General features: G+C 44.8%; 1 protein-coding gene across 14 annotated transcripts in view; it reads left to right on the top strand.

Moving 5' to 3' along the window:
- LOC119022586 (membrane-associated guanylate kinase, WW and PDZ domain-containing protein 1-like) overlaps positions 1 to 14,905 on the top strand; it is a 101,193-nt gene that overhangs the window by 30,506 nt on the left and 55,782 nt on the right. For 13 of the 14 annotated variants that reach the window (XM_037103616.1, XM_037103615.1, XM_037103614.1 and 10 more), the window contains exon 2: positions 4,042 to 4,158. In XM_037103616.1, the coding sequence (XP_036959511.1) occupies positions 4,042 to 4,158 (117 nt within the window). Of the gene's footprint in view, positions 1 to 4,041; positions 4,159 to 13,598; positions 13,845 to 14,905 lie in introns of those variants that run through there. The other variant, XM_037103617.1, reaches the window with a different exon arrangement.

The raw sequence follows: 14,905 nt of genomic DNA, 5'->3' as shown, positions 1-14,905 counted from the left end.
GATAAGAAATGAGAGGAACTTACTTTGCTCAGCAGCTGCAGATATCAGTGTGGTTTTATCTTTCAATCTGCACAATGCCGCATCTACAGCAGCACCATAACATCTGGTTATTCGTTTAGCCAAACAGCATTTGTGATTAAAAATCCTCGGAGAAATGAAGTAAACGGCGTATGAACTGCACACACACACGCCACAGTGGTGTGATTGTAATCTCTCATCCACACGACTTTAATCCTCATAAATATTGAATATTTGATGACTTTCTCATTGATGGAGCATGACACCTGGGCGGCCCGCCCTCTGCTCGCTGTACGTACCCACGGTAGGGGGTAGGTGTGTGTGTGTGTGTGAGTGGGGGGTGTGTGCTCCTGACAGCGGTCCTTATCTCAGTGAGAGCATCTGAGCCAGCAAAACTGACACGACGGCAGATACAAAGCCTAATATATGTGTTACATATTTTATTTTTGATGAGGTGCTGTTTTTATAAATCACATCGCCACGGACACGGAAACAGAGCAGCTGAGGATGCACCGACTGAACGAATGCCTGTATATGTTTAATGTGTGTGTGTGTGTGTGTGTGTGTGTGTGTGTGTGTGTGTGTGTGTGCGTGCAAGTGTGCTGTTGTATCTGTTTTTCCTTTTACAATCTGACTGCTGCTTGCCTAGCAGGGACCGTAATGATGGTCGTCAGCACTGGCTGGTTGCTAGGTAACAATTACCTGACTGTGCTTTGCTTGCACTGAATTACACAGTGGGCTCTGTGTGTGTGTGTGTGTGTGTGTGTGTGTGTGTGTGTGTGTGTGTAAGGGAACGGAAAAATACAGCAAAGTAGACCAACCAGTGTCTCCACTTCTGGGTAGAAAATGCCCCATACCAGAATCATGGTCTTAGCTTTTCTGTGTCCCTGCATGTGATTTATACCTTAAATTACATTACTGTTGTCGTCTGTGGCTGATTTGGTTTACATGTGATATCCGTCCTGTGTGCGCTGTGTGGTGCCTTTCAGGTCTTCACATCATCAGCGTTACATGCTTCAGCATTTAACGGTGTGTCTGTGTGTGGGAGGGGGGGGTTGATGTGAGGCTCGTGCTGACAGATGATGATGTCACCACAGGGCCACACCTCGGGGCAGATGACGAATGTGCTGCTGCTTTAAGACCGTTTTCACTTTCTCAGCTGCCACGCGGATGCTTTTGATCTGCCTGTCCTTGTCCCCGACTCGCTCAGCAGTACTTCCTCTCGTGCTGCAAAGCACTTCCTGCCAATTTCCCGACACTCAAAGCCCAAAATTCTAACTTTAAAGGAATAGTTTGACATTTTGGGGACATACAGGCGACATATACATATCACTTTCATGTCCGTACAGTGAATACAATGCTGAAGCATAAAGATTGAAATGTGGCTTTTTACGTCCTGGAGGCTCTGCTGGTCTCCTGGTGATTATGTAATTTTTACACTGTATGAGTTCAAGAAATGAGACATGATGTATTTATAAGGTAGTTTTCAGTGTAGTTGTGTGTGGATTTACCTTTGGACCCTCTTCTCAGTCTTCATGCTGAGCTAAGCTAGCTTGCTTCGAGGTCTAGTTAATTTTCTAACGTACAAAAATGAAAATGATGTCAATCTCCCCGTCTAATTCTTGGTTTCAAAAGCGCAAACTCTTCCTTTAAAGATATCATATGTAAGAATTCTTACTTTCTTGAGAATGAGATATCCACAAGTTTACCCCAGCTAACTGTCAGATTTTCATCAGCAACGGTGGTAGTGAAGCAGGTTTAAGGCATTTATTTTGTGTTACTCATGTGAGTGTTTACTCGCCACAAACAGTCAGATTATTTCCAGCTCTATGTTTGCGTTCAGGTCAATCACCAAACTCAGCACTCACCAGAGACGCTGGTTCTCTCTCTTCTCTTCCTTTCTCTCTTCTCTAGTGCTACATTTGTGCAGTTAAGTAAATGCTGCCTCCAGCTGCAGTCAGCAGTCAACATAGCAGTACATAAACACACGACAATGGAGGTCACCCCTGCGGGTAATTGCTGCAGTCAGGTTGATAAACAGCAGTGAAGATAAATCCATTTATTGAACTCTTCTCTTGTCAGCAAACTGCTCCAGATCAGATCAGAATCTGGTTCGACTGGGTGTTTATTCCTCTCAAAGGTCTGGCTCTGCGCGCGGCCCGTGATTGTTATGTATGATTTTTTCATCACAATTTTCAGTGTCATTGCAAAACTATTATGACAATCGTAATGGTGTGGCTTTTCTTTAGGGCTCTGCCAAACAAACATGTCTTGTGGTTTGGATATTACATTTGCAAACATTGAGGTCTTGTACGTATTCAATTCTCCCTCATCCTCCTCCTGCTCTACATGGAGATGTCGGTTGTGGAATAACCCCACATCACTATGTTATTCCAAAGCCACACACCCACTTTTGAGTCGTCCAGTTAAACCTGAAAATGTGTAACTGTATCTTGTGGGCATTTTCCTTCCCACACTGAAATATGTGAAAGAACAGAGGCCAAATGCGCTCTCCTGCCGTTTTACTGCGACTTTAAACCATCTTATAATCCCCCTCAGCTCCAAAGTAAACCCAGTCAGCACACTGACCCTGCTGCTATCCCAAAGCAGAGAGCCAGGAGAAACTCTTCCACTGTGATCAGAGGTTGATGGGAGGCCGTGGCACCTCCCCCAAGAAGTGTTTGCCAGCTCTCCCAGACATGGATGATATATTTGGAGATCATTAAATGGTCCTAAATGAGACCCTGGCGTGAGAGCGAGCTCTGACCATCTGGCCCCATTGTGAGTGCCGGGGACTGTGTTCAAACTCAGCCAGCAGCATCAGCACCTCTGATTGGATGGATGCTGAGTAAGTCTGGGAGCGTCAGCCACTCAGAGACTCTTTTAATCAATTACCCAAACCCTCCTCTATCGCTAAGTTTTTCTCTGAATTAACCACCCTGACATACTGTGTGTACTCCTCTGCTCTACTTAAGCTGTCAGTAAGGTTTATTTGCCCCATTACCATCCAATGATTTGGGTCAAACTTGGATAAGTATCACTTCTTCTCTCTCCCCGATTAAGATTTGAGATGATATTGCTGAATTTTGAGTATTGCTAGCTTCATGACCCTGAGGACGAGAATGTCTGTCAGTTGCTCAAAAGTTAAATATCTCAAAAAAAGTGTGTTCGATTATTATAAAATCTGGCACAGACATCTGAACAGCATCGCAGACTTTTGTAATGCCCTTACACCACCTCTGGCGCCATTTGGAGCAGTCACCCATGGTGCTTTCATGATGTATCCTAATGATTTGGATGATGCACTGACTTTATTCTGTAGTGTCACCAAGAGGCTGACCTTTGTTGTTTTGATTTAAATGTCATGGCAACTACTTATGCACAGACATTCATGTCCGTGTCAGGATGAATCCTTATAACTTAATAAATACCTGCAAAGCTAACAGTTCATCAGCCTCAACTGTATTTTGTGTTCATGGCTAATAAGGATACATTAGCCAATGCTAACTAAACTAATTTTGTGAACATGATAGCATGTTGAATCGGCTCTGTCATAGCAACAGTCTGTGAATCTGCAGTCTTGAGTCGCACGGTTTCTCTTTTTGAATGACGAATACAGTCTGCTGCTGTCGGCTGCAGTTTTTGTGGTGTGTTCAAGTGCATTTCTTGGGCCCAAACGTAACAGTCAGCCTTTGTCTGCACTAGATCTTTGATGGCGGTTTGGTGTGTAGGGCCTTGGCTTTGTTGCAACATAAAAAAAGTACAGTTTTGTCCGAATATGATATTGACTATATGTTTAATAACAAATTTACAAAATGGAGTACCTCTGTTCTCAAATAGGGAGGTTGAATAAGGTCTGCCTTGTGTTCTAGTGTCCAGGAGCAACACAACAGTTGAAATGTCATGGCCTTTCACGATGTTACTTTTGGTCAAATGACAGCACACTGCCAACAGAAGAGCATGTTTCGTGATGTCGAGGTTTGTTTACTTGAGTTTCTTTTTCTCTCCGTCTGATATTTCCAGGTCACAGGCTCAACAAGGACCTGAAGCACTACCTCAGCCTGAGGTTTCAGAAGTCTTCCCCCGACCACGAGCTGCAGAAGATCATCCGAGCCAATCTGTATCGCCATGCTGTGCCTTGTGAGTACAAAAATATAAGCGATGACAGGACTGTGAATGCGGATGCTGAAACCAGGACATCTGGCTGACGAACGCTGTCTTTAAGCATCATTTCTTCAGCTTTACCCTAATGACCCACTTTCTTTTGGCTTCTTTCTCACTTGTTTCATCTCCTGCTCATCTCATCTCTCTCCCTCTTGATTCACCCGTAAATGATCACACTTTGATTCCCTTAAAAAAAAAAAATCTCACCAGCTTTTTCCTCTCACAAATGAAAAAGTCAATGAAAGAATGTACGTTTCTCCAGTTTTCTTGTCATGTATCAGTGTCCTGCCACTCGAGCGTCATCCGCAGAGCGGAGCACCATTTTTGCAGCTGCCTCACATCGCTGTGAAATATACAAAAAGCGTGGCTGGAGCCAAACACCCAGCGCCGCGCCAAACTCCACAGCTGGGCTCGGTTACGTCACGAACAGTTGCATGTGCGGTCGGGTGATACAGTCCAGCTCTAATCAGTTCATTTTCCTACTGTACTGTCATTTCAGATTTGTGCTGTCATGACCACAACATTTAACAGAGCTTTATAAAATAAAAAAAAAAGACACAGTGGATGTTTCTGGGGCGAGCGATTAGATTTGTTTGTGTGCATTTTATCGCTCTTGACATGATTTAATTAACTTAGCAAAGGATCGTCGCTCTCGTCAGCCACCACCTCCTCCTGTTTCTGGGCCTTAGCTGTGTGTTCATTTGTACGTGTTTGCGTTTCATTGCTCCATAACAAAATGCAGCTCCTCTAGACTAGATTAATGTTTTTTGGGGGGGCTTTTGTTTTTTTCCCCTCGCGCTGTCTCTCTTGTTCTTTGCTTTTTTTTCACTCGCCTGCCTCTATCTCTGTCCTTCTCTTGGGCTCAGCCATGTGACCGGTAAATCCGCCTCTCTGAGCCTCCCCCCGGTGCCCGGCCTGGGATTATGATGTTCTGATATATTGAGAATAGATTCCTGCCCGATTATGTGATGAGCATGTTGGGCTCTCGCGGAGATCACGGGACGATGGAAAGGCCTCGGCGAAAAAAAACAGAGAACAGACATTAAACATTAACACTGCATTAAGACTAAAGACTAAAGAAAAATGCTGAATATTTTAAGTCTGAGAGGTCACCAGATGCTTCAGGCGGTTTACAGTTCTTTGCATTCTTTTCTGGGAAAACACTGCAAACATTTTCCTCCTAATGCATCTAGATTTCCCTCAAATGTACTTTCCAGAAGCTAAATACTGACGACTTTCACCTCAGGGTCCCAGAATCTGACATCACACTGACAACAACTGTCGGTTCCAGGAAGACGACTAGTGGTTGATTTACATCGCGGAGATCCGTTTGTTGTCATTTTTAGCCGTAACTGTAACATTTAAAGATTTATAGTGAAACAGGATGGTTGTGTTGCTTTACTGTCTGTAAATTCGATAATTTACATTTTCTTGCAAACACTGTGCTTTAGCAAAACGTTGTGCTTTTTTTCTACTTCTTCCACCGAAGATTTGTTTATTCTATTTTATTTTACCAGGAAAACAAACAGTCACTGACTATCCCAGAGTTGGTTGGATACTCAATTTTTTTGGGCCACTGCTGATACTGATATTTGGATGTAAAAAATTTTGATATGCTGTATATACATACATGCAGTGTTCCCTCAGATGTGGTTATCAAACACTGAAACAAACACCGAAGATATACAGTTTAACAATAATCATTGAAATGAATAAATCATGAAACAATAATCTTCACTGGGAATTGAATAATTATACACTACCTCATTCATTTGTTTCTGCATCTTAATGTTAAAATTAAGTTTTTATATTGGCACATATCAGACAGCAAATATACAGTATGCCTATATACGTATGTCAGCCAACAGATATAATGGTCCAGCTCTAAAATCCACTTACATTTTAAAATCAGACGGAGGTACAGAGGATAAAACCTTGCATCGCACAAAACTAACAGCACTTTATATTTAAACTTTGCATCATACAAAAAATTCAATGGATTAATCTCTGGAAAAGGCAGAACAACAACCACAGAGAAACTACTGTACTAATTATGAAAGAATATAGTCGTGTTTCATATCAAATTAAACAGCAGAAGCTGGGCTACAATGTGTGAAAAACATGTTTATGTGACTCAAACACAGCCCAAACACTACTCAAATAAACAACTAAACATCAAACTTTGTGACACCCTAACCCCTAACCATAGAATATTGGCTTGGGGCTTAAGGGGTTAATGAAGAAAGCTGAGGGGCCAAAGTCAGTGGAGTCGCCTCTGTTAGCTGCTCTAGTTCGGCTGATGTCATGTGAGGACAGTGGAAAAAATCTCAGTCATTGAGGGGGGAGCAAGATAATGGTTACATCTGTACATTGATCAGGAGTTTTAGAGTTAAAGCTATCGAAGGCTACCAGGTTGTACTTTATAATAATATGATGGTGATGATGTTTTTTTTTTCTTTTAAATAACACTCAACTGAGTTTTTCCTCTTTATTAATGGTGCTTAAGAAGTCAGCGACACCAACAAGTACCTGTGGTTTACGTAGGTGCATGAAGAATGTGCCTGCTGTACTTTACCAGCCCAACAGTGTCCCTGATTACTCATTATGTAGAAATATTCCACTTTTTCCAGGTTTGTATCTCCTAATAAAAGGCTCCATTGTCTCTCAGTAAAGACTGGCTGAATGGACACGGGATGGACTCTGCACACTCTGGTCAAACATCATTCAATCACTGCTGTTGACAAATCCCATGAAAAGACAATAAGCTAACAATTTCTCAGTCTGTTTTCTCAGTATTTTGTGGCTTCTCTACCCCGTGGCACTCATTCATAAACTCTTTTGTTTCTCATTAAAGTTCAGCTCCACCAATTTTGTGAGGAAAAAAAGTAGCATAAAGTCTTTTGTGGCTCCAAAGGAAGCTGCGAGTAATCTGATGAATTACCTCCAGTGATGTCACTCAGTGGTTTAGTAGAATCTGGGTAATGTAGGCACCAGGTTCTGACAAGGAAGATGAATGTGTGGAATAAAAAATGTAGCTCTGATTGTGCTCCATCAATTTGATAATGTTTTTATAAACCGTCCATAATGAGTAAGACTGGCATGCGAGACAAGAGGATTGCTTTTCAAAACCATTACCCACAATGCAACCAAGCCACTGAGTGACATCACTGGAGGCAGTTTATGGGATTACATGCAGCTTCTTCTTTACTACTTTTTCACACACACACTGGAAGCACATTTTAATGAATAAATCAGAAGAGAAACCCTTTAAGACTAACTGGAATAACCACACAGAAGTAGAGGTAGGTCATGTAAAGACATCAGAATTGAAACGGTTTCTTAACCGATAAAAAGATCCTTGTGGTGTGTTTAAGACACACACCCAAACAGCTTACAAATATAAAAAGGCTCTATACACTCAGGAGTAAACAGTGTTTGTTTGGGACTATTTTCAGGCGTGGATTTGATGTGCGATAGTGAGTATTTACAGTGCGTGTGTGGGACTGACCCAAAATAAACTACAGTGCCCACATTCATGTTGATAAAGGAACATGTCATCCAGTGAAACAACGGTGTGGTTCACTGATGTGTTGAAGGCTTATGGCACAAAAGAATAAGATATATAAAGTCTCGTAGCCTGAAGATCTGAAATTGATTTGAAAAGGTGGTGTTTACGCCCCTTTGTTAAAGCCAAAATCTTCACCATAGCTGCAAAGCTAAGAGCGGGAGCGCAGCATGAGCTCGACTGCTCTTTCAAACCAACTAGGGTCTTGAGGCTTCAGGAGATTTGGATTAAGTGTGATGAGCTTGTACGGAGACATTTTGTAACAAGTCTCCATCATCCTCAGTTGTTTTAGAAGAACACTGCAAAAGCTCCGGGAATGTTTTGCCGACTAAACTTCACCCCGACTGTCCCTCAGCGTGCCGATGAATAGATAGTGACTGAATTGTCATTTTTGGGTGAACTTACCCTTTAATCAACAGGGCATAGTTTGTGTATTGTGACTGAAAAGAAACTTAAGAACGCAGCGCTGGTCAGTGATTCAAACACTGAAATGTTTTCTAAGTGTTTACCCGTCCTTCCTGTCCCTCCCCTCTCTCCCTTTTCTCGGTGACCTACTATCGCTCCACACCTCCTGTTTTTTGTCTCTCGCTCTCTCTCTCTCTCTCTCTCTCTCTCTTTCTCTCACGCACACATGCAAACATTGCCATGGCATGACGAGGCAGAATGACAAAAGCAGTCAAATAAAAGCCACACTTCTCGGCCCTCTGTTTCCTTTGTCTCCCTGTGTCTCTCCGGTCTCCTCCCCCTCTCCTGAGCACATGTGTTGCTCCCCCCCCGTACTTGACTCGAACAGGTGCCTCCCCTCCACCACTGGCCGAGGTGTTTTTTTCCCCTTCCTTTTGGGCATGTGTGTTTAAATTGAAGCACACCCCCCCCCAGAATCCCTCCCCCTCTGTCATCCCATCCTCCTCCTCCCCTCTCCTTCATAGCCCCGCTGCTACAGATGGCCATTGTTGTCATGTGCAGCAAATGTCACAATTGATAGAGAAGTCGCTCTCTCGTGGGATTCATTCTCCCCTTCTCACGTCTACAGCTGCTGCTTGGGGATGAGGGGTTATCTCGGCGTTATCCCAGCGTTTGAGCCACAGAGCAAAACCAGTCCTCCCTCCCTCCCCCCCACCTGATCTTTCCCTCTCTCTCTCTCTCTCTCTCTCCCCTATCTCCCCTCTCACTCTCTCTCTCTGCTCTCTTCTCTGTCGTCTTCCTTCTCTTCACTTCGAATCCTCCGCTGAGTGTCAGCGTCCCTGTGGCTTGGCGGTGGCTGCTGCCTTCCTCTGTCTCTCTCTGTCACACTCTAGCTGCTGCCACCGTCTCCCTGCCTCTCTGCTGCTCTCACCCTCCATCACCTCCCCATCGCTCTCTCTCTCTCTCTCTCTCTCTCTCTTTCTCCCTCCCCTCCTCGCTGTCCTTCACTCCCTCGCTTCCTTGTTTTCCACTCCACTGCCGATCTCGGGGAAAATCATTGTTGGAGACAAAATTTCTCTGCTTGCCGCTCACACAAAGAAAAGGGATTACGGCTTGATTTGCTGGCTCCGGGCTCGCTCTGCATCCAGGCAAGTGGCAGCTCCTTATTCTCTCCTCGTCTTCTCCTTCTTCTTCTTCTTCTTTTTTTTTTTTCTTCCACCACTCTCACCGCCATCCGATGCCTGTGATGTATGCATGGCAGAGAGAGTGTGTGTGTGTGTATGTGTGTGTGGGGTTGATGCTGTGTATATAGGCTAAGGGAATCAGGGAAGGTGGGGGTAGGGGTGGGAATTATGTGAGGGGAAGGGGAAGGGGGGGTGGGCGCAGGCACACTCGAGGCAGGCACGTCCAACCCAGAGGGACAGATGGCCACTAGCCCTGGTGCTTTTTCCTCTTTGGTTTTTCTAATTCACCCTGCAGGCTTTGTGTAAGGCCCACTAGTACACAGACCTTCTTTTCACGAAGCAAGAGATGGCTGCTCTCCTTAGCTGGAAGAGGGAGGGAGAGTGGGTATCTGTGTGTGAAGAACGGACAGGGTATAGGAAATGAAGGGGAGAGGAGATGGTGGAGGAGGAGGAGGAGGAGGAGGGTTTTTAAGAGGAGGTTCTGAGAGGAGAAGCGATGAGGAGCAGAGAAGGAGGGTGGGGGGGGGGGGTCATCAGCCTCAAATGCATGGAGGTCAGGTCCAGATGCTGCTCAAACAAAAGAGCTTCTCTGGGGGAACGGCAGGGGGAAGCGTGGCACTCGCCATTGTGTGTGTCGCTGCATTGCAGGGTGCTGCCGGGGAGCCTCATGCTAATGATGGCCATTCATTCTTGTAACGGATGAGCGGGCCCCAGCTTGTGTTTGCCTGCTCTTCCACATACGCACTGTTCTGATCCGTGTTCATGTGACCAGATATCTGCTGCGTTGACGCGCGATTCGCTGTGGAGAACGACGAGTGACAGAGAAAAAAGTGGCCTCCGAGATCACTGAGGAAGCTGGGCAAATATGTGTTTTTGCATAGTAATGATATACGAAGACAGGTGCAGAGTCTCTCTCTCCCTCTCGCTCTCCCTCTGTGTGTGTGTGTGTGTGTGTGTGTGTGTGTGTGTGTGTTAGGGTCATGTTTAATGCATGTGTTGGTGTATTCATTGCCTCATTTAGCATCTTTTACAGTCACAAACAGGCGTCGTTTGTCACCATTAAAATAAATCACAAACAGGCCAAAAAGGACTGCACGTCTTCCCTCTACTCCTACCACTGATGCGTGATTGGCAAGTGGGTGGAAGGTGGAGAACGGAGGTTGTGGTCTCTGATGTTGTCTTCCAGGCCCACTTCAAGCCGTCTCGTGATAAACGATCCCGAACAAACCGTTACAACAGCAACACAACCTCCGCTTCTGCACCTAAGAACAAACTGTACCTCGGCAAAACAAATCCTGACGAGGAACCAGGTGAAGTGTAGCTCTCAGTGATATTATTGTCAGTCAAATTCCTTACTCATGCATCCTCGCTATGCTCCCATAAGACAGTCATCCGTTGATCTCGTAAAGTGAAGATGTGAAGACTGTTGACAGGATCACCCGGGAGTCACTCAGGCCACTTTAAAGTGATCAGTCCCTGATTAACGAGCTACTATCTTTGCCCCACAATCGCAGAAATGTTTGATGTAGTTCTCTATGTGTGGCTGAGGGGGCCTGCCGTGCTCGCCTGCTCAGACCAGAGTGATACCGGAAACCCGTCCGCATGGAACTGAACGAGAGCTTGTGGCTTAAACCAGGTGTGAATTCTCTCTTCTCTCACATTTCAGACGGCTAGCTAGTGATGTTCAGTGTGTGTGCTGGTGTAACTCTGCCTTCGAGGTCAAGGAAATGGAACTGTCCCGATTCACAGGCCGCACAAAGATTCTCTGTTATGATCATGTCGTCTTTTTACGAGTCTCCTCTGTGAGTGAGTGTCTTGTGATGGTTTGGATGTGGATCCGCTGCGGCGGCCAGCTAGCCCACATACTGTAGCTCTTCAGTGTTTGCGAGTCCTCGATTGCCTCCAAGCAGTGAGTGTGATGACGCCAGATTGATCTAAAATCGGATGACTTTCTTCACTGAACTTTGTGTTCATGTGGGTGCTTACAGTATCTGTTGTGTTTGGATCATATTTACTCCCATGGACTAGCACTCTGTTATTAACTGAAGGCCTTATACTTGGTGTTTTTGAGGGGAACACAAATCACTGCTCCTTCAGTGCAGTTGACTCTACTAATTTACATGTTTAGAGGTTCAACAAGGCTGCCAGTGTGCTTCAGAATGAGAGGGTTTACCGCATGCAGTCAGTGAAAGCAGTTTAATGTGTTTTTTTTCTCTGTGTTTGAATGTGTGGTTTTCCAAGTAGCGTGTTCGACAAACTGTAAATGACCTTCATCACATGAATGTTTAATTTGCCCCTCTACCATATGACTGCCATTATGTAAATGTAGTTCATTCCTGAAGGAAATACACCTCGTCACCATCTTACTGTTAAGAGTCTCATGTATGTCCACTAAATATGATGCTACAGCCTGCAGGAAGTTAGCTTAGCTTTACACTGGAAGCAGGGGGGCAAAACGGTCAATAATTAGCATGTGACATCTGTTTGCTCCCTGTGAAACCTACAGTACAGCGTCAGATTTAAAGGTGCTGGTGAGCAGAGCCAAGCTCGCTGTTTCCCAGCGACTACATTAAACTAGGCTAATCTATTGTAGCTCCACACGTCGGATTGCTTCTCTTGTGCTTTTCCAACCACAAATGACAAATATGTCAAAAGTTTACATTTCTTTTTGTTTCAGTTTTCAATTTTGTGTCATGACCGCACTGTGCTTATGCACTTGTTAGGTTTAGGCACAAAAAACACTTGGTTAAGGTAGGGAAATACCATCTTTTGGCTTAAAACACCTGTTTTTTGTCGCCACAAACAAGTCTGATGTTCTGATGAGTCCTCATGAACACAGCTGAGATGTCCCAACTTCCCGTTTAGACGCCACTAACACCTTAAAATTCTCCTTGATAAATATCAAGTGGTGGCACGCTTACAGATGTTGAAACGCAGAGGTCCCTTGTCAAAAAATATCCACTGGTTTCACACTTACAAATGTTGAAGTTGTTTCCGGCTTGCCAGCACTTTCCCCTGTTACTCCATCACCATCCTCCTGTATGAACGTCAGGTTACTGTGATACGACACATTTTGTGTAGATGTCAATACAGTACATGGACTGAGACATGTGTAAATATGAACAGATCAGTGGTTTGTAGAAGCGTTTACTGCTAACATTACTGTCCTGCCGTCTGAACTGGTTTTCCCCTTTCTCAGTGCACTTGTACTACACAGGTTCACCAATTATCAGTTAGTTGACAGACAATATTCATTTTTAACGGTCTAATTTGTAAGAAAGCTGTTTTTGGGTCTCATTTATTTCCAACTCATCAAATACACACTTTGGGACCATGGGTTGATGAGTTGGGAATGACACTCAAAAATCAACTTTCTTACAAATGTGACATGTCCAACCCAGATCTTCCCCAGCAACAATTGTTATTTTTCACATTGTTATAGCTAATGTAAATGCTCTAAACAATGTCTGACATTTGCTCATGGAAATTTTGAGTCACCATAAAGAGAATCATCCCCAGCTGTACAGTTTCATCAGGCCACAAGTGCAGCATTCGACACATTTTGTTGATTCACCTCAGGTCGGCCAGTGAGACCACTGGTTTTTCACTTGAAGCTGTGGCACAATGAGGACCATGTGAATCCAAACAGAAAGCTGCAGTCCTCTCCCCTCAGGGGGAAACTCCAGGGTTTTGTGGTCAGGTTGCCTGGGCAGCAGTCCATGTCCATGCAGGTACAGACCTGCACCGCCAGGTACAAGCCTTCTGTCTGCCACTGGGCTCTTTATCTACCATGGTTCCCAATCAAGTCCAGGCTTTCTGCTTTACTCCGGTCGTGGCATAGTAAACAAACTCTACAATCCCTTATGTGGGACCAACCTTGGTCATTTTCACACATCTGTACAGTATCTTACCAGGAGCATCTTTTACGCTATATGATACAGTACTCCTCCTTGTCCTGCTGCCCGCTACACCTTCCCTTTACTCAGCATTCCCCCCTTGAGAGGTTTTTCTCAGTCACGAGACCTGCATGACTGGCTGTTTGTCAGGAGGGACCATGTGTTAGGTAATGTCAAGAGTCTATATTTATGGCCAAGATAGGAGGAGAAGGAGAAAAGAGAAAAGACAGCAAAGGAAGAGAGAGAGAGAGGGAGAGAGAGGGAGGGAGGGAGGCAGTGGGCGGGAGTTTGCAGGGGGCTACAGCCATTGGCCTCAGACAGGAACTGGAGTGTGAATAGCTCACAATGGCTTAGCCTCTAAGCTGGGCTGGACCTCTAATTTGCTCTGCTCGTGGAGCTTTGAAGAAAAACGGCAGCTGCCTACTAGCAAGCTGCCTGCCTGAATGAGCCAGCAAGCTGGGGAGCTAGCACTCGCTCGCAGACTGCTGGATGATCCATGGATGGCTCAGTCGGTAGAAGGAGGGCAGAACCCAGCCTGCTTGGATTTATCTTTTTGAATATGTCTGTGGAATAAACGTGCGGAGAGAGGAAAGCGGCAGTGGCGGCGTAGAGGTAATTCTGTGACATTTACTTCTTCTCCTGGGAATGATGCCCTGGCTTCCGGGATTAGATTGGAAGGGATGTGGGTGGAGAGAATGAGCAGAGGCAGAAATACAGAGGCAGGTGCATTTTTTTTTTTTTTTCTATGAGAGGGACTGTGGGAATCAGAGCCTTTCAGATTCGTGGTGTGATATTGACGAGCTTTGATGTGTTGTGCCATGTGTCTGTGATGATGGCGGGTGTGTGTTTGTGCATGTTTGCCTGCCACATCTTCCTCCCTTCATTTTTTTTTTTTTTTAACTCCTTGAGTCCCCCCTCTTTTTGTGCACTGGCTTGCACCCCCCTTTTCCCCTTATAAACAGTGCTTTCTTGAAGCTGCCATCTTTTGTGTAATTTTACAAGATTCCCCATCTAATTACGCTCTAGATTGTATGCGCTTGCCTACTATTCATATTCACACACACACACGCACGCACACACACACACACACACACACACACACACACACACACACACACCCTCCCCTATTCTTCTCCCCCATATTGAAAGGGGAGAGATGGGGTGGGAGTAAAGGGGGGGGAACAGCAGGAGAATAGCGGCTGGGACTCAGCTGTGTGGAGTGTTGTGGCGCGAGCTGAAAGAATGGCCTGTTGTGTTGGGCAGCATTGTGCGTCTGGCCTCTCTCTCTCTCTCTCTCTCTCTCTCTCTCTCCCTCTGTCCTCTGTCCTTCGCCTCTTTAATGGGTAACTGCATCATCCCTTTATTCAAACAATCACAGCGAGGAACCTGTGCTTTAAAAAAAAACCCCAAAAAACAGGCTCTTTGATAAAGACAGCTGCCCTCTATTTATTAACAGTCGTTTAATGTTTCCAGTAAAAATACTGTGGATACTGACAGAGCACTATTAAGACGCTTTCACTCTGAAAAATATAAACATCCTTTTTCAATTAAACTTTCCTCCTCTGCTCCACCACTTTGACCACTTAAGTGACCAGTTACTAGCTACAACTTGTCAGCGCATTCTTAAATACATTTATTTTATCTGCAATCGGGTATTGAAAACTCTGATCCAA

The sequence above is a fragment of the Acanthopagrus latus genome, chromosome 7 (genome assembly GCF_904848185.1).
Source record: "Acanthopagrus latus isolate v.2019 chromosome 7, fAcaLat1.1, whole genome shotgun sequence".
Lineage (NCBI taxonomy): Eukaryota > Metazoa > Chordata > Actinopteri > Spariformes > Sparidae > Acanthopagrus > Acanthopagrus latus.
This window is presented reverse-complemented; position numbering and strand designations above follow the sequence as displayed.